At 55.8% G+C, this 18,388-nt stretch overlaps 1 protein-coding gene across 2 annotated transcripts in view; it reads left to right on the top strand.

Moving 5' to 3' along the window:
* The window catches only part of IQSEC3 (IQ motif and Sec7 domain ArfGEF 3), a 110,172-nt gene extending 102,056 nt beyond the window's left edge, over window positions 1–8,116 (top strand). Inside the window, exons 13-14 of one of the 2 annotated variants that reach the window (XM_041735308.1) lie at window positions 1,051–1,100; window positions 4,644–8,116. In XM_041735308.1, the coding sequence (XP_041591242.1) occupies window positions 1,051–1,100; window positions 4,644–5,075 (482 nt within the window). In that variant the 3' untranslated portion in view covers window positions 5,076–8,116. The remainder of the gene's footprint in view (window positions 1–1,050; window positions 1,101–4,643) is intronic. The other variant, XM_041735309.1, reaches the window with a different exon arrangement.
* The last annotated feature ends 10,272 nt before the right edge of the window (window positions 8,117–18,388 follow it).

Below are 18,388 nucleotides of genomic sequence, written 5' to 3'. Positions count from 1 at the left end.
GCCCCTCCATTTCTCTAAGGTCACAGTACGTGGGTCACTGCTTGTTTGCACAGCTGTGTAAACCCTGGAGCCAAACCTCAGCTGTGATTAATTACTCGACATCCCACCCCACTCTGCCTCCCAGGCTGCCTCTTTTGGAAGCTGCACCCCCTGGTCAGGCCAAGATGCATGTGTCCAGGGCCTGGTCCATCTGTCACCTCCCCAGTGGGATTCTTCTCGATCCCAAACAATGGCATAGCTCCCCCTTGTGCTACAGAAAGCAGAGGGATGAGCACAACGAGGGGATCTGCTAACATGCACATGTGCACATAGGCACACAACGTGTGAACGGTCAGAGGGCTCCAGCAGAGGGGTTCTGGGAGGCCTGGTGAGGGTAGGGGTGGGAGCTAGGAGTGACTGAGCTGAGAAAAGCCACCACGCTGTCCCTAGAGGTCCACAGCGTCCCAGGTGCTGTGCGGAGCCAGTCAGAATGTTCCATAGCGATCACACAGCCATCATCAGCCAAGCTTGCCATGCCAGGTCCCGTGCTGAGTCCTGTATGGGCCTCAGTGCATTGAATCCTCACCACTCAGCTAAGTGGCAGGGATAGGACACAAAAGGAACCGGGTCCCTCCCTCACGGGGCCTGTGGTTGAAAGGGCCAGATTAACGTGGTGCCCACAAACACACAGCAGACCCTCCTTGTGTTTCTTGAGAACCAAGAACCAATGCCATCTCGAAACCAACTTTCACTGTCCCTATCAGGGAGGCTTCGACTAGGGGTAAACAAGACTCAGCAGTGCTCACTTAAAAACCATCAGAGTCTTCTAGTCTGTATGCCCAAGCTCACACAGCTACCTAGTGGCAGAACTGGTCTCCGACTTCTGGTCTCCCACCCCAGGGCCGCATCTCATTCAGGAGTGGCCTGGTACCTAGAATCTTCTGTCCACACCGTCTGACTGCAAGGACGCCTGGTATTGGGGGCGGAGCAGGGTGAGGGGTGGAGGCGAGAGGCAGGAATTTGTATATTGGGCTGGGTAGAGAGTGAGCCCTGTGCTCTTTGCATTCAAAGCCAAAAGGGAAGCCGCGCTGGGGGAGAAGCCGGTGGAGAGCACGGTGGAGGTAAGTGGAGGCCTGGTTGCCCAGGTGAGTGGTTCCGAGCCCCCGCTTGTCCTCCTTCTCACTGTCTCTGTTGTTTCTCTTCTCAGGTATTAATCAATGCCTCCCCAGCCCGACTCACCATTTTACCAATTTCAAGAGATACAATTAAAAGTTACTGCTAGCATGGGTAACGCCACTGTTCCAGCGTCTAATTAAGCCACCGCACTTTCTGCCCATTCCCCAGCCGAGTGCCCTCCGAGGCCAAGCTCCCAACTGACACCTGCAGATGATGCCCATGATGCCTCCATAGCCGCCCACCTGTCCCGCCCAACCCACTTTCCCGGCCGACTGCTCACTGACCCCCAACACTTGCTCTATCGGGGAAGCCACCGTTCCCTTCCCCTGGTGCCTCTGTCCTCCTCAGGAGGGAGCCTGGGCCCCTCCAGAGACTCACCCCTCCAGTTCAGCCCCAGTGGCCGCTTCCAGTGGACCCTGCTCTCCCAGTTGGCCCTTGGGATGGTCGGAGAACTCAGAGAAAGGGCAGCTGGGAGGGTAGAGCTCCTCCCTGGACCAGCTGGTCCATTTGCTAGGGGTGTGTGCCGGAGCCCAGGAGGCAGAGCAGGGTTGGGTCACCTTAGGGATTTCCCTGGGGGGAGAACAGGTATAGCCAAAGACTGTCCTTGTGGGAGGGGGATCCCGCCTTCCAAAGCCACATGGGGAGAGACTAGGGAGGTAGCCACAACAGCTAGTTCTTGCCAGACCCCCCAAGTGTCACCTGGAAGGGGGGGCATTCAGTGGCCCCCATAAGCTTCACTGGGCTCCAGTCCTCCCTCACTGCTCCCCTCGGACCCCAGTGAACCCCTTCACTCCTCTGCCAGGCCTCCAGGGACAACTAGCTTCTCACACAGACACCTCCCTTCCCAGCCGGAGGAGCCCCCACTTAGAGGTCTGAGGGAGGAGTCTACCCCCACCAGGATACCCCAGGGGACACCCCCTCACCCCCATCTTCCCTTGTTGGCCCCCCGTCCCCCACACACCTGTGTCTGGAGGAGGCACCTTTACACGGAGGAGCTTCCTGCCCCAGCAGCTGACAAGCCCCCAGGGTGGGTATTCCATCCCCTGCCCCCTCTTCTCCCCATCTTCCTGCAGCTGCCCATTTTCTAGCCTTGCAGATAAACACACAAAGCTCCCAGCCCTCCAGTTGGTTCTCCTGCTCTGCCCTGCCTTAGACTGACCTACCTGGGGAGGCCAAGCGATCTGAGGCCCGTCCTCCCCTCCCACCCTGCCAGAGGGCCATGTGGCTATCTGCAAGGCTGCCACCCCCAGCTAGCCCCCAGGGCCCTGCCAGCCTCTGCTCCCTTGCACAGAGGACAGCCTCGCTGCCTCCAGCCTCTCAGCTGGACCCAAGCTCTCTCGTCCTCTGCCCTCTCTCTGTCACTGCCTGGCCGAGCCCCTCTGGCAGGCGCTTCTCCATCTTCTCTGAGCTATTCTGACCTGCTACTCATGATCCATCCTCTGTCTGTCTCTCTCTCTCTCTCTCTCTGTGATGCCCCTCTTTCCCTCTCTCCGTTCTTTCATTAGCAGGGAGGTAAGAAGGGGGTCAAAATGAATGTTTTGCTGTCACTTCCTGCTTCTCACTTACTGACCATAAAAGATAAGGGATCCAGGGGGGAGAAGGAGGTGCAGACAATGGAGGGGGATCAGAGAGCCAGAGGTGAGGAGGAGGTGAGGAGGAGCCAAGAGCTGTGGGCTACATGGGGGAGGTGTGCCAGTGCAGAGTACAAGGAAGGCTCAGTGGGTCTGGACTAGGGCTGCTAGATGTTAGCTGTAAAATCTGGGGTGGGGGTAAGAGAGCACAAGACCTGCCCCCACTATCTAGGCCACTTTTCTCCTGGGGAATAACTCCGAACACAGGCAGGTGGGGAAAGGAGCCTGTCCCCTCCAGCAGCGGTGGGCAGAGGCCTTCTGTCAGAGTGAGGACCCCAGAGGGCCCCCAGGGGAATGTGGGCCCCCAGCTATGCCCTCTGCCTGCCCTATGTCTCCACAGGGCACGGAGGGACTCAAGTGCTCCTTCATTTGATTGGAGAGGGGGGTTTGGATCTCAGCCTAGAAAAAGCTGTCAAGGCTGGAGGTTGAGAGTGAAGAGGAAAGCCTCCAATGTGCTGAGCAGAGCAGGGCCTGTGGACATTGAAGGACCAGATGGAGCCGGGGCTTGGGGGACTGTGGAGATGGAAGCAGCCTATGGGGAGTGCACAGGGCCAGAAGGGGGGGTGGGTCATAGAAATTGCATCTCCTGCCAGTGACTAGGGTTAGGATCCGCTAATGTAGGGCTCTGAGTTGGTTTTGAGCGGGGCATGTTGGTCTAGGCCTGGCAATCAGGGCCCCTCTCTGTGGCCTCAATTACCGCCTCTGCGCTCTGAACAGCTTGTCCTGGGTGGTAGTGCCCAAGGACAATAGGAGGTACCCTCCGAGTGAAGGGTCTCAGCGACCACCGAGCCAGGCGTTAGAAGGGGATTGGGGCATGTCATACCTATAGGCTGGGGAGCTGGAGGGTGAGAAACTAAGCGCCACTCCTGGAAGGTTCTAGTTCTCCTCAGCCTCCCTCTGCTAGCGAGAGGAGGCCAGGCTGGCTCACAGTGACCTCCACAGGCTGAGGGGGGTCCTTAAGATTACAGTCCTTTCTGGGTACCCCCTCCTACGGTGGGGCAGATTTAACCAGGACACAGGCTGTCCCAGCAAGGCCGCTGGGGACTGAGTTCTGGCCTTGGCCATCTGGGCTGCTTTCAGATGTATGGCTTTTGCCTTGGGGAATCTAGGAGGACAGGGTAGGGTCAGATCACCCCTTCAGGGGTCCCTGGCATTCTGGGTTTGGGCACCTTTGTGATTCCACAGAGCCAGTGAAGCCTCTCCTTTAACAAAGGGAGGATAGGGCTTGAAAGGCTCAAGGATGGGGACACCTGGGTGGCTCAGTGGTTGAGCATCTGCCATGGCTCAGGACATGATCCCAGGTCCTGGGATCGAGTCCCACATCAGTTTCCCTGCAGGGAGCCTGCTTCTCTGTCTGCCTGTGTCTCTGCCTCTCTCTGTGTCTCTCATGAATAAATGAATAAAATCTTAAAAAAAAAAAAAAAAGGCTCAAGGATGATTGACTGTCCCTGTGTCTGGTCTCAGGAACCAGAGGGAGGCAGGGAGAGAGGGCAGAGACCATTACCCCATTTTCCAAGCTTAGAGGTTGATAGGGAGGTGGAGAGGTTCACTCGGGAGAGGTGACAGCCGTGCCCTAAAAACCCTGGGCTCCCCTGGTTTGGGTTCCCATCTCACAGGAGAGGAGTCAGGCCTGGAGAGCCACGGCCCCCCATCACACCCAGGGGCGGCCCTCCCGCTTGGCAGCCAGGGTTCCTCTAGGCGGGTGGAGAGAGGGCTGGTGGGTCGAAGTGAGCGCTGGGAGCAGCCGAAGGGCCCAGGAGGCCAGTAAGGGGGGACGGGAGGCTCAGGGTAGCCAGTCCTAGCAGCTGGGAATTAGTCTTGTAACATTTCATGCTTCTCTGGCTGTTTCTAAACTAGGTGTCAATTCACAACAGGCTTCAATCATCTCAGCACAACCCTGCGCTGGGGGCCGAGAGGGGAGCGCCGGCGCCACCACAAGACCCGCAGCCTAGCCCCTTGAGGGAGCAGCCCCCGCCGCTGCCACCGCCACCCACACCCCCCGGGACCCTGGTGCAGTGCCAGCAGATTGTCAAGGTCATTGTCCTGGACAAGCCCTGCTTGGCCCGCATGGAGCCCCTGCTGAGCCAGGCCCTCTCCTGCTACGCCTCGTCCTCCTCTGACTCCTGTGGCTCCACGCCCTTGGGTGGCCCAGGCTCCCCGGTCAAGGTCATCCACCAGCCTCCACTGCCCCCACCTCCTCCCCCCTACAACCACCCCCACCAGTACTGCCCACCCGGGTCCCTGCTGCACCGACGCCGCTACTCCAGCGGCTCCAGGAGCCTGGTGTAGACTCTGTCCTCCCCATGCTGCTATCCCAGGAAGGCCGGCTGCCGGAGCCTGGGAGCACCCTCAGCTGCACCCAGCAGCCCCAACTGCCCCTTTGCTCACTGCTTCCCACGCCCTGGCACGATGCACTTCTGGTCACTGGTCATTGTTTTGGAAAGAGAATCTCAATCCCTGGCACCTGGGTTTGCCTCACCCAACCATGCTTCCCTTAGTCTGCCAAGCACTCCTTGCCCCTAATCTGGAGACACCACCTCACTCTCCGGGGCCCTCCACAGCAAGGTGCATCCAGGCCTCCTCTTCCCTACTACCACTCTGGCCACCTAGACCATGTACTGCAGAAGGCAGGAGCCAAGAGTATCAGGCCCTGGGCCTCAGGCCAGGTGGGGAGGCACGAGGGGTGGGAGGTTTTCTCTGCTGCACCCTCAGGGCCAGGAGTCTCAGGCAACTGATCCTCCACCCCCCAGGGATATCAGCTGTCCTGACCACATCCTTACCCTCCTCCCAGGGCCTTCTCCCGCCTTCTCAGGAGCTGGGCCCTGCCTATCCAGGGCATCTCAGACTTCAGGAAAGTTCTGAGGAAGTTAAGAGGGTAAGGGGCACCACTCTCAGCTCTCTCGAGATTAAGTCAGCAGAGCTGTGGAATTGTGAGGTCACGTACGCAACTTTCAAAAGGGTTTCTTAGTTTTCTAGCCCCAGCCTATGCAGAGTGTGCGGAGTCTAGATGGAAACACACTCAGAAAAACCAGGTTCTTCCAATGTGGAAGCAGAAACAGGGAGAAGTGGTGATCTGCCTAGGACAGGTAGGATTTGGATCTAAGTCAGGGCTCCTTTTTGAATGACTTCCACAGCCTCCATGAAAGATTTGGAGGCAGAAGCAGGCGCTCCAGAGGCACTTGGATTCCTCTTGCTGCTGTCCCAAACTAGCCCATCAGCCTTTAAATCCTCCTCCCCATGCCTCCTCCAGAAGGCGCCAGGCCTGCTTTCAGTAGGAGTGGCTGAAAGAGCCCCTACACCCTCAAAATTGCAAAGGAGAGCCAAGCAGGGCTCACTGACCTTCCCAGGGCCAACCAGAATCAGAGAGTCAAGCTTTTAGTAGGCTCCTCATAGAGCCCAGGCAGCCAAGCCCTGAAGCCCTCAGGCAGGACGGTGACCTGCCCCAAACCCAACCCTAGCCGTTTCAGGAAGCGTCTACCCCAGACCAGGCTGGTGTCTCCAGTCCTGTGCCAAGAGCTCATTGCTGTCCTGCACTAAAATCCCCTCCCTTGGAGCCCGTTAATAAAGCATGCCAGGAGATGGAGGTGAGTGCTGCCCGGGGCTAAAGTGAATCTGCTTCTCCCTGACGCCTACTCCATGCCCCAAAGGGAGCGCCCTGAGCCAGCTAGGAGGCACAGAGTCCTCCCCCAGTCTCAGAGGTTCCAGATGACCTAGTTTCGTATGTGTGTGTGCAGTCACCCAGACGTCATATGATGTCACCCAGTGAGTTTATTTCTGGCTCTGTCTTTGTCAGTCTGGTTTCCATAACTTGTAGCCAATTTGCCACCTCCTCCCGTGGTGGCTGCCCAGCTGACCGCCCCAACCTCGTGGGCCTGGCACCTTTCTCATGTCTTCCCTGTAACAGGTGGCTCCAGTCACAGCCTTTTGGGACAGAGTGGCTGACAGATGGGACGCACAGATTCAGTCACCTCTGATGCCCTTGGCTAAGGCAGGGATCACCCTTAAAAAGTGCAGGCCTGGGCAGCAGGAGTCAGGGACTCAGGAGGGAGGGGCCAATCCTCAAACGAGGGGCGATGCTGGAAGAGGGCAGTCGTTATGCTGGGCGTCAGAGAGGCTGCCTTAGGAAGGAACAGGAGCTATGAGATGGCCACGTGTGCCACCCCCACAGGGTGGGGACCATGAGTGCCAGGGGCCACCGAGAAGGGGCACAGTTGCAACCATCTGGTCCCTGTCACCTGCTCCACAGCGTTTCTCATTGAAAAGTGCCCTCCCCCTGTTGACAGGCAGGCCAAGCTGGCCCCTCCCTCCCACATCTGCTGTAGCCTTGGCTTTCCAGGTCAGGATCAGCAGAGGCTGAGGACCCAGACGCTCAGGCATCTCAGGGTCCCTACTCCAGGGAGGAACTCACTTCGTCATTGTGGTGGCTTCCCTGAGCCCCACTGGCAGCACTGGGAGGCCTGGTCTGAGCTGTGAGGGGCTTCTAATCCCTGATGGCTCCCCTCACTGTTGGGGATGCAAGAGTTCCCACTATCTATAACTGCCCTTCCCTGATCGGCCAACAGACTAAGGTTGGGACCCACCACTGTCCCTGTCCCCAGAGCCTCATCCCCAAAGACTTAGGATGAGCCTCCCACTCTAGCAGCCACACCAAGGCCCAGCCCTCCTGGGGGGCCTGGCTAGAGACACACTTGGGCTCTCCTCGCCAAGGCAATGGGGCCAGCGGAGTGCCAACTGGGCCCCCAGGCACAGCATCCTGGGTACGTGCCCAGTTACACCACCCAGAGTGGCCCCACTGGATCAACTCTCTAGGCCTTATTTAGGGGACCTAGGTCCCTATCTCAATTTTATCCCTCTGGTCCCAGCCCCAGAACCAGGAGTGGGAACTCTAACTAGCTTTCCCACCCAGTTTTGGGCAAGTCCCACACCAGACCTGGAGCAAGACCCTGGCCTGACAGCTTGAGCTGGAAGCCTGCCTCCCAAGGCACATGTATTGATCAGCCCTGGGCCCTCGACCCCTGAAATCCTTGATGTCGCACCGCACTGTTTCCCCATAGCCTGCCAGAATGTCTCTTTGTGTCCAATAGGCTTCCCCGATAACCATCTGTCCATCTGTCCTTGTGTTCTGCTGTACAGACTTTCTTGCTGTGCCGCCCCCACCCCCCGTATATGCTCCTTCACCCCATTGGAGAGAAACCTCTCTAGGGAAAGGCAGGGTGGCTACACCCAGCGACTAATCCAAATGGCAAATATTTTGTAACAAAATAGCCCAGAGGTATTTTATCTGTTCAATTCATAGAGTTTTAGAGATTATATTGAAATATGTCACTTGAGCAAATTGTGTCGGTTCCATTTCTTTCATTCTCCCTGAGGGAGATCCTGCTTTGAATCAGAGTGTCTATGAGGCCAGAGTCTGAAGCCAGAGGATGTTGTGAGGCCCTCAGCCCCGAAGTCTTTGAGGGGCAGCTGGACAGCCTGGCTGCTCTCTTGTGGCCATAGAGGTGTCACCCCTGACGCCAGGATGAGGTACCTCTGTGCTACCGTGGGACATGATTAGAAAGCCCTGTCTTAAATAAAGGAGACTTGAGGGGCATCATCCGATGGCCAGAGCTGGGGGTGCAGGGTCAGGGAGCTGACCTCACCAACACCACACATGCACACACACACGTACACAATTAGCCAGGGAACAGAGCAGCTAAATGGTAGAGACCGGGGCAGCATTACAGATACATGACTGCTAATGTGCACCCCAGCAGAGTGAGAGATGAGGGGTCAGGACCTCCTCCACCCTGCTCAGTTCTCTGCAATGGAGAGCAGGGGCCTGTTGGCAGTCCTGGTCTCAGGCCCAAGTACAAGTAACACTGTCAGGGAAGGTGCATGGACCCACCAAATGTGCTGAAGCAAACATCTGCGGGTGCTGGAGGGGATGCCCAGATTCTGCAGGAGATAACAGTAACATTGGAGCTGGGGAGAGAAGAAGGGGCTTGGGGGAGCACTCACTACTATGTGCAGTGTTCACATCAGGCTCCACGGACAGGGGCTTTTCAGAGAGTGATTTCTCCTGGTGAGGGGAGAGAGGACAGAGCCTTCCAGCAAAGCTGAGGTGTCAGAGGCACTGCAATGTGGGAGAAAAGTGACTGGCCAGGGAGGCGGGTCCAGGGACACCTGCAAAGAAGGTGACCAGCTCTCCTGGTGACCAGAACTCTGAACACCCAGAAAACCAGACGGCTCCCCAGGCTGGGGCCCATTACCCTCTGTCCAAGGGAAAAGGAAAACATGACCTCACCCTCCTTCCAGGAAACGGGAAATTCCAGGAGAAGTCTGGGGCCAGCTAGGACCTGTCCCATCCTGGGAACTCTCTGACCCGGGAATCTGAGGACGGGCCCCTTGAGAGCACCCCTGAGGGGACCCAGCTCGGCCCAGGCCTGGGAGAGGGCCTAAGGCCAAGAGGGCTGCTGCTGTGTGGGAACGCAGGGCAGCACACCATCCTCCAAGCCTTCTGGCCCCTGAGGTCGCCTAGAAGAAATGGCCCTTTCTCCAGTGACAGGGGGAGACCCCTGTGCTCTACCAGAAGCCCCCCTGGGTCCGTCCGCCAGTGCCTCTCCCTGGTAGTGATCCTCTCGCAGGGGGAAACTCAGACTCATCAGCCATTGATTTAGAACATCTCCAATCAGGGGGACTGGGCATCGGAGAGCCATGGGCCAGAACAGGACACCAGTGCTAGGATTCAGGGAGAGGTCAACAAGGTTACAAAGTCCCTGCATGTACCAGGCCTTTTTTTTTTTTCCTGGGAATACTTATTTATTTGATCTATTAACACCAAGATCTGTAAAAAAAACAACTTCTAAACACAGGATAAGAAAACGTGAACACTGACATTCTTCTTCAATTGTGTGTAAGCTCTGCAGTACAGAAAATAATACAAACTTCAAACAGCTGCAAAAATAGTGTCTCTGGGAGAAAATAGAGTTCGATACAAGAAAAATAGGCATCTTTCTAATCCAATCAAGTCCTGGGGCAGGGGGAGGGTATAGAGTGGCTGCTTGGCACTTGGAGGAATGCCAGCCCTCCTTCGCCCCCTCCACCCACCCACTGGGTGCTGGGCTGCTGCTTAAGACAATCTTCAGGTGAAAACAAGATGGAAATGCCACAGTGGATGGCACAGACCAAGCCGCTACCCCCTGGAGAGCCACCTAGCAGAGTGGTGGCAGGGAGGGTGATACTGGAGGGAGTGAGCAGTCAGGAAGGCTCTGGAGGGAGGCAAATTGAACACGGTCAAGGTCAGGTTCAAGGGTAGGTGAGCAGTTTAGAGACCATCTCCACAAGGTGGACAGACCACAGCTTTCTGGGGCAGAAACATAGACATCTGCCAACGGACTGCTGCCTAACACATGAATGTACTTGCATGAACTATCTTACTCTGTCTTACTTAAGTGCATTGAAAGAACCACCCTTACTGAGGAAATCACAAAATTAGGCTTCTCCTGGACATCTCCAGATAGACGGGCATCATAGCCAGTGGGAAAGAGGCGGGCTGACAGCAGGCCATCGAGGTTTGGAGGCAGGCCAGGTGGGGGGAGCATTAAGGGCTGGGCCCCAGCAGGAGGACCCAGGCCACCAAAGCACAGTGGTGGTGAGGAGGGAGCGCTGCCCTCCTGCCAGGCAGCTACTGTCCAGAGCAAGGGCTCCTGTGGGGTTCTGACTCCTGGTGGGGAAGAGTCCGCCCCAGGGCCCACTGCGCCTGCAGGGAGCACGCTGTCCACCTCCTCCCTGTCGCCCCAAACCAAGTAAACTCAAGTTCGCAACCTAAAATCATAACATGGTGGACTCCGTGGCTATTACCCACGAGACCGTGGGGTTGGTAACTTTTCTGACCTCTGCATGAATCATACAAAACCGTGGCAGGGCCGATTTCTCATCTGCTAGGGCTGGCACCCTGCCGTGGGCCTTGGCACTCTTCCTTCCTTTCCCTAGCCCGGGCGGATGTGGCCGATTGACCACCACTTTCTAGGAGTCCCCATCAATCAACAAATGTTAGCGCCGGGGATGTAATTAAGCTGCAATTAAGCTGCCACTCACCCCGTCCTTGAGGGGAGCCATCTGGGACGGAGGTGGTTTTAGAACAGGAGGCACAGACCAGCTCTGCAGGCTGACAGGGGCCCAGGGAAGAAGCCTTGGCAAGGCCCGGCGGCAGGTGTCCGTGCCCACGACCTCACGTTGCTGTGGGAAACGGCTCGGGAAGACACTGCACCGTTCCTTAGCTCGCCGATGCTCTGCCCGTCCAATGCTCGGGGCTGCTTTCTCTTAGGACTCCACGATCTCCAGCCCCCTGCCAACCCCAGTCCACTAGGTCCCCTCACTGGCTCTCCTCATCTGCCATCAGCTCCCTCTGGCCTCTGACCGGCAAAATAGGTCATCGAGGTACTAGATAGTAGCCAGGGTCACAGACAGGGAGTGCCAGCGAGGAGGGAGCCCAGAAGAGCTCTCCATCCCAAGGCAAACCAGGGCCCAGACAGGCCACTGCCAGGCATCCCTGGCCTCGAGAGACCCTTCACAGGACTGGGGGGGACATGTTCTCTCCAGGGGAATGGGGGGCCCAGCCAGAGCCCAATGGCCAGAGTGACAGGCTGAGCTCTTATCTGCTCCTGTCCTTTCCCAGGAAGGAGCCAGGCCCAGGGATAGATCCCATGTTGTCCCAGACTGGAGTCAGAACTGTCAGAACTGGTCCCCCTGGGAAAGTTCCATTCTGGAAGAGGCTGGAGGATGAAGGAACAGGGCTCAGGAGATGAGGAGGCCTCCGTGCTCCCACCCTCCTGCAGGTCTGGGTGGCTCCTTTCCCTAGAGAACCCGGCGCCCTAGCCCCACTAGCTAGCCCTGGGCACCTCTGTGCTTCCTGCTTCCATGACCCTAAAGAACCTTGAGGCGGGCTGTGGAAAAGTTGTGGGAACTAGCTGCAGGAAGGCAGGAAGTCACCAGGAGAGCTGGCTCTTATTCCCACATTCCCAACTTCCCTCCCCCAAGAACCCCCAATCCTTCTTCCTCCTAAGACATCTGGGCTGGGAAGAGGCCCAGCCCCTGTACCCCCCCACCCCCCTAGGCTTGAGGGAGCCTTGTCCACCATGGCAGGGAGGCACAGAGTCCCTGAACATCACACCTGGAAGCAGGCAGGGCAGCCCAACAGCTTCTTCTTATGGATAAGGGGACTGTTTCCCTTAAGAAGTTAAATTAAAGCCTCCAAAAGAACAACCAGATAATCCCACAGGCAGTAGGAGAGAGGAAATAATGAAAACAAAAGCAGAAACAGTGAAATAGAAAAGACATACATGATGGAAAAGATTAACAAAACCAGAAGTCAGTTCCAAGAAACGACTAATAAAATGGACAAACATCCGATCAGACTGATCACAAGAACAAGAGTGGGCACAGGTAAAGAAGTTGAGGTAATGAGAAGCACATAGCTACCAAGACTGCAGGAATGTTTTCCTCCGTAGAGAGAAGGCTACAAATCCACTATAAATGAACTACCCACTTAGGACAACACGGTGGCAAATCATCACGGGACGAAAACAGTCTTAGAAAATTACCTTCCCCAAACTCCCTCGAGTACAAGTAGAGAATGTGAGATGAATGGTCATTAAAGAAATTCAAACGTGTGTTAAAAATCTCTTTGCCACCTCCCTCCATGAGGACAACGACACAGAACCAGGCCAAGGGATTTTACACAATTCTACCATACATCGGAGGAATAGATAGTTCCAATCTTCTATGAACTCTTTCAGAGAGTGGGAAAAAGAAAGAAAACTCTCAAACTGCTTTTTAGGAGGCTAGAGTCATCTTAAAAACAAAAGCTGAACCAGACCAGGCAATACAAGAAAGGGAAACTAGAGAGCACTCTTGCTCCTGGGCATAAACATAACAATTCCAAGCAAAATATCAACACTCCGGAGCTAGCAGTGAATAACCAAGAATATGATAAACCACCACTGAGTTAGATTGGTCCCAGGAATTAAAGATGGTTAACTATGAGAAATATCCATTAATAGAGGTGCCTGGGTGGCTCAGTCAGTTGAGCATCTGATTCTTTTTTTTTTTTTTTAAGATTTTATTTATTTATTCATGAGAGACACAGAGAAACAGACACAGGTGGAGGAAGAAGCAGGCTCCATGCAGGGAGCCTGAGGTGGGACTCGATCCCGGGGCCCCAGGATCATGCCCTGGGCCAAAGGTGGCACTAAACCACCGCAGTTGCCCGAGCATCTGATTCTTGGTTTTAGCTCAGGTTGTGATCTCGGGGTCCTGGGACCAAATCCTGCATTGGGCTCCCCGCAGGGAGCCTGCTTCTCCCTCTGCCTGTGTCTCTGCCTCTCTCTCTCTCTCTCTGTGCTCTCATGAATAAATAAATAAAATCTTTAAAAAAAAAGAAAAATCTATTATTATAATTCACTACATTAACAGATAAAAAGAGAAAACCATATCATTTCGATTGATGCAGAAAAAGCAATCAATAGAATTCAGCATGTTCTTTTTTTTTTTTTTTTTTTTACTTCCTTGAAAACTATAAAGGAATAGGTGACTGTGCATCATGGAAAGGGAAAGTTAGATCCTCTTGCTCCAAAGAAATAATTTAGCAATCTAATTTGCACAAAACCTCATGCTTCAATCACCCCTACAGAAAACAAAGGTCATGCCTCCAAGTCAAAGGTCTTGATTTAAAGAAACCAGCAACCTTGGGATAGATGAAGTCATAGCCACGAGGCTATGTCCCTCTCATGGGGACCCTCCTTTCAACAAAAGACCCCATTCCAACTGCGCTTGCTGAAGACAGGCTGGATAGGTGCAGGTTACCCTCATGCACTCCCATGGGTTGGGAGTTGAGTGGGGATGAGGTCACTGAGGCTTCCTGTGGCCGTTGAGTGGAGGGGACTTGCCACTGCCCCCAACCTCACTGCTGATGTGGATGGACCCTGGGAGCTCTGGCCTCGAGCCCAGGCCCTTCGCTCCCACTGTGGCTGTCCTCAGCAGGTCGGTGAGGTGGTGTGGACAGCGAGAGCCCAGGAACATGATCCTATCGAGAGTTCCAGCCTTTGAGGCTCAGCCTTGGCCTTGGCAGACAGCGAGCCCTCCTCAGTCTCTGTGGCATGACCTGAGCTCACCTCCCCAGACCACACACACACACATGCAAGCAAGTTGCCCACGTTGGTGGTTGCGCTGGAAGCAGAGAGTGCTGCAATGCAGGATGCCAGGACCCAAGGGCACCAACCCACCTCAGCCCCAAGTGACGGCCGGGCCTGGTCCGCATCAGCCCTCTGCTGTTCTCCTGGCCTCTCTGTACGGATGGGTGGCTAACAAGCTTTTCCTCCCTCAGATCCAATCAGCCCATGTTACCTTCCTGAGCAGCCAAACCCACAGGGAAGCTATGCTCCCTGGGTCAACCAGGAGGGGACATTTGAGGGCCAGGGTAGCAGGTGGGCCTCACCTGCTTCAGAACAGGGAGAAGAGGGCAAGGTCCAGGGTCCGGGGAGGGCTTTGGAGGGCCAGAGGGCGTGAGGATGTGGGCGAAAGGCATAGGGCTCAGACAGGAGGAACTCCAACGCGACCTCCTCTCCCCCTAGTGCTGAAGGACGCCTCCGATGGGGAGCCACACCTGACCCTCAGAGGGGGATTTCTGTATGTGGGGAAGCCAAGGGCCTATACCTGCTGGTGCAGGCCACCTGGCTGGACATTCCTGGCTCAGGGCCCCTTGTAGGGTTACAGTCAGCGCCAGCCAGGCCTGCAGTCATCAGAAGGCTTGTGTGGAGCTGCGGGAGCCACTTCCATGGTGGCTCATTCAACTGGCTGACGCGTCAGTGATGGCTCATGGCCCTTGGCTGGGGGCCTTAGCTCTTCCAGTGGGCCTCTCTACTGGGGTCCCCAAGGGTCCACATGGCATGGCAACTGGCTCCCCTGAGTGAATGACCCAAGGGGTCAAGGCAGAAGAAGTCACTTGCCACTTTTCCGTCATATACACTGTTATCCAACGGTGTGGATGCCAGAAGATGGGGATCCCTGAAGGCCATCTTGGAGGCTGGCTACCAGGGCCCTTAGGGGAAAAGAAGGTAAGAGGTGGACCAAAAGGTTTATCCAGAGAGCTCTTTCTGTGTCCCTGGCTATTTAAAGACAGGTGCTAGCCATTCCAGTGAGCTGAGCTCAAGCCCTGTGATGATGATATCTCCTCAGGAACCCTAGTCCTGGCTCCTTCCTCCAAAATCTCACACTGCTGTCCTCCAGAGCTTGCTGTCTATGTCCCTCTGCCCCACTCCCTTCCCCTACCATCTGCTTCTACTTCTCTGTCATGCCCCAGACCCCACTCCCATTACCCAGTCCCCTCATGCCCACAGCTAAAAGCTTATCAGGCTGACAGGTTGGGGGAGCTTACATTCTCTCTCTCTCTCTCTCTGTCTGACAGGGCTGGGGAAGGTCTGGCCTGAAGGTCATGAGCCCACTTCCCTAGGATGGGACAGAAGAGCACAGCCGTGTTTCCTGCCTACAGGGACACAGAGACGAGAGATCCAACCAGGAGTCAAGGTTCTGCCACAAGATGACCTGTAGCTGAAGGGTGGCTTTGGGAGGTGAGCTGGGGGTGTAGCCCAGATAATTCCTGGAGGCCCCAAACCAGAGCCCACTACCCTCTTATGGGGCTCTGCATGGAGCAGGGTGGGAGAGGGTATCAGAGTAGGATGCCAGGCCAGGCAGGGGAGCAGTTTCCCCAGGAAAGTCACCCTTCTGCCCTAACACATGCAGACTACAGCCTGCCAGTGGGAAGTCTGCTCACCAGGGCTCAGAGGCTCCAGGGTCAGCTGGCTCAGGAGGATGGAGTGGAGGGGACAGCACACACCTGAGCCCACTCCTCAACTCCTGCACAGGGAAGCATCCTGGACTCTCAGGTGAGAGGGGAGGGGAGAGTCCAAGCCCCGGCCAGCACCAAGGCCCGGCCAAACCAGGGGGACAGACAGAGAAGCTAAAGCGAGTGGCTGGAGACAGCCATCCCTGAGACAGAGAGACAGCAGCAGCTTTGGAGGGTGGGCTCCATGGGAAGTCAGCCTGGGGGTGGGGAGGGGACTCCCAGGCAGAGCTCTGGGTCCAAGAAAGCAGAGACAGGGACACCTGGGTGGCTTAACAGTTGAGCATCTGCCTTCAGCTCAGGTTCCTGATCCCGGGGTCCTGTGATCGAGTCCCGCATAAGGCTCCCTGCATAGAGCCTGCTTCTCCCTCTGCCTGTGTCCTGCCTCTGTGTGTGTGTGTGTGTCTCATGAATAAATGAATAAAGTCTTTAAAAAAAGAAAGCAGAGACACTCTTAGCCTCACAATATAGTGAAGTGCCAGTCAAATAAAAATGCTTTTGCCTAACCTAAAGGAAAAGGGAGGATGATTTCCCAGCACATCTGGATGCCCTGGCAGAGTCAGGAAGCAGGAGAGATCCCAAACTTTAGAAAGTGCAGCCACGTTGTCTTTGGTTTGGGGGCCCACTCTGCCATGGGGGCTGCTGCACCCGGTTTGCAATTAACCCAGCTACCACCCTTCTCTGGGAAAGGGAAGAGCCGTGGGCGGGGGGCAGGGAGAGCTGACACAGGATTTATAAGTTGTGTCAGAGGCTCTAGGGAGTGGGAAGTCTGCACATGAACAACCCATGCCCCCCTCCCTGCCTTCCCAGGCGCTGGGACTCCTGAGACCACTTGCCTTTGGGCACCCATTCCGGTGCCCACCCTCCCACAGAGGCCTCAGTTCTTTCCCTAGGGCACCGGTTGTGAACGCAAATGCATTTAAGCACGAGTGTGTGAAAAGGTCAGGTCTGAGTAATAGGACTGGGAGAGCCTGTGGCAAACCAGAGAGGGCCTAGAGCCATTCCCCTCGAAAAAAAAGTTGTTCTTTAGATATCATACTGGCCAAATGAATCGTGGTGGCCAGATCAGGCCACCAGTTTAAAACTCAAACAGCCTAGATGAGATGAAACAGACCCCAAGTTTATAACCCTACAACCCATATAGGCATAGCTATGCTCTTTACACATTCATGTATGTGAACACACACACACGCTCACATACCCCTGAAGTAGTGCTCTGGACACTTTAAAGAGTCAAATTGGTGCTCATAGCCCAGGTGATTTCCCATGAGCTGTGGAGTTAGCCTGAAGTCCATTTCTCTTAATGTTCCCTCTGGCCCCACCCCACCCCACCCAGGTCCCTCTCTGGTCCTCTCATGGACCACAGAGGCTCTGTACTGGGTGCTAGAATGGAAGAGGCAGTCAGAGAAGAACAGTTGTAGACATGCTGCCTCCAGGGGACCCTGTGCCAGAGCAGAGACTTTCCTGGGCAGACTGTGAGCTAATAGCCGGGGGATCTGAAGCAGCCGAGAGTCCTACTGAGTTTATGTGGAGAGAGGAATCGATGGGCAAGGGCTATGGGGGTCTGCAGCCTGCAGAGATGAAGCCTGACACTAAGGGCCCAGGGAGCTGGGGAAAGCTGGTGCCCAGCGAGCGTGCACAACAGGGCACTTGCCTACAACAGAACGTGCCACTTTTCAGTCTGAAAGGTCACACTACAAAGTACTCTGGATGGAGGGGGGGTGGCAGCAGGGGGCTGAGAAGTCTGGCTGGCCTCAGCCCCCCATGCCCTTGCAGCTGGGCTCCCCCAAAGCAAGCCCACCATCCTGGGGAGCCCCCCTGAGGCCACAGGAGGAGGATGTGAGAAGTATTTAGTTTCTAGGGGAGAAGAGCATACACAGGAGTGAACGCTCAGCCAGCCAGCCAGCCAGCAAGAGCAAGCGTGAGAGCACCTTCGTCCTGCTCCTAACGGGAGCGCCAGCGGCGGAGGCGGGGCCCGGGAAGGCGGCACTGCTCCCATCTGCCACCAGGCGGCAGCAGAAAGCACCACACCTGCCCGACAGGTCCCCCAGGGTCACACAGGAGAGCAATCTGGCTGAAGCAGTTTCTCCCTATCCCTGTCTCGCCCGCCCCCTTCTCCACCCACCAGCTAGTGTAACCAAAGTGAGCACAAGTGTGCAGAACAGTCTGAGTGAGGCAGAATCCAGGGGTCTGGACGTCTGCTTGTGCCCAGTGTGCCATCGTACTTGTTCTCACAAGCCCTGACCGAGCTGGGTGAAGGACGCTGGGTGCTCTAAGACTGGAACTCACCCTCGCTGGACCATAGATTTTTGCTTTGGCCACTGGGCAGTGGCTCTGCGTGACATCTATCTATGCATCGCTTCAGGTGGTTATCTACAGATACACAGGTGGCTTCCCTTCTTCCAGCTCCCAGGTCCTGCCCCTGCAACTGTCCTGAAGTGGCCTATCCCACCCCTACTCCTTCTCCTCCCTTGCCTTTGGGAGGGCCTGGCATCAATTGGTAGGGACACGAAAAGAGGAGCATCCCACACGCAATACCTCTCTCTCCATGGGAGACCAACAGGCTTTCACACACTCTGAGCCATCTCTAGAGGGAGTGGAGATGGAAAGTCACAAGAACAAAAGGACCCAGAGAGGAAATCTGGTCAGATGAATATGGGCTGGCAGAGAAGATGCCAATCTGGGGAAAGCTGCTCACCCTTCTATAGAGGGGATACTCTCCCTC

Source organism: Vulpes lagopus, chromosome 21 (assembly GCF_018345385.1).
Source record: "Vulpes lagopus strain Blue_001 chromosome 21, ASM1834538v1, whole genome shotgun sequence".
Classification (NCBI taxonomy): Eukaryota; Metazoa; Chordata; class Mammalia; order Carnivora; family Canidae; genus Vulpes; species Vulpes lagopus.
The sequence above is the reverse complement of the archived record's forward strand: the minus strand, read 5'-3'. Positions and strand labels throughout refer to the sequence as shown.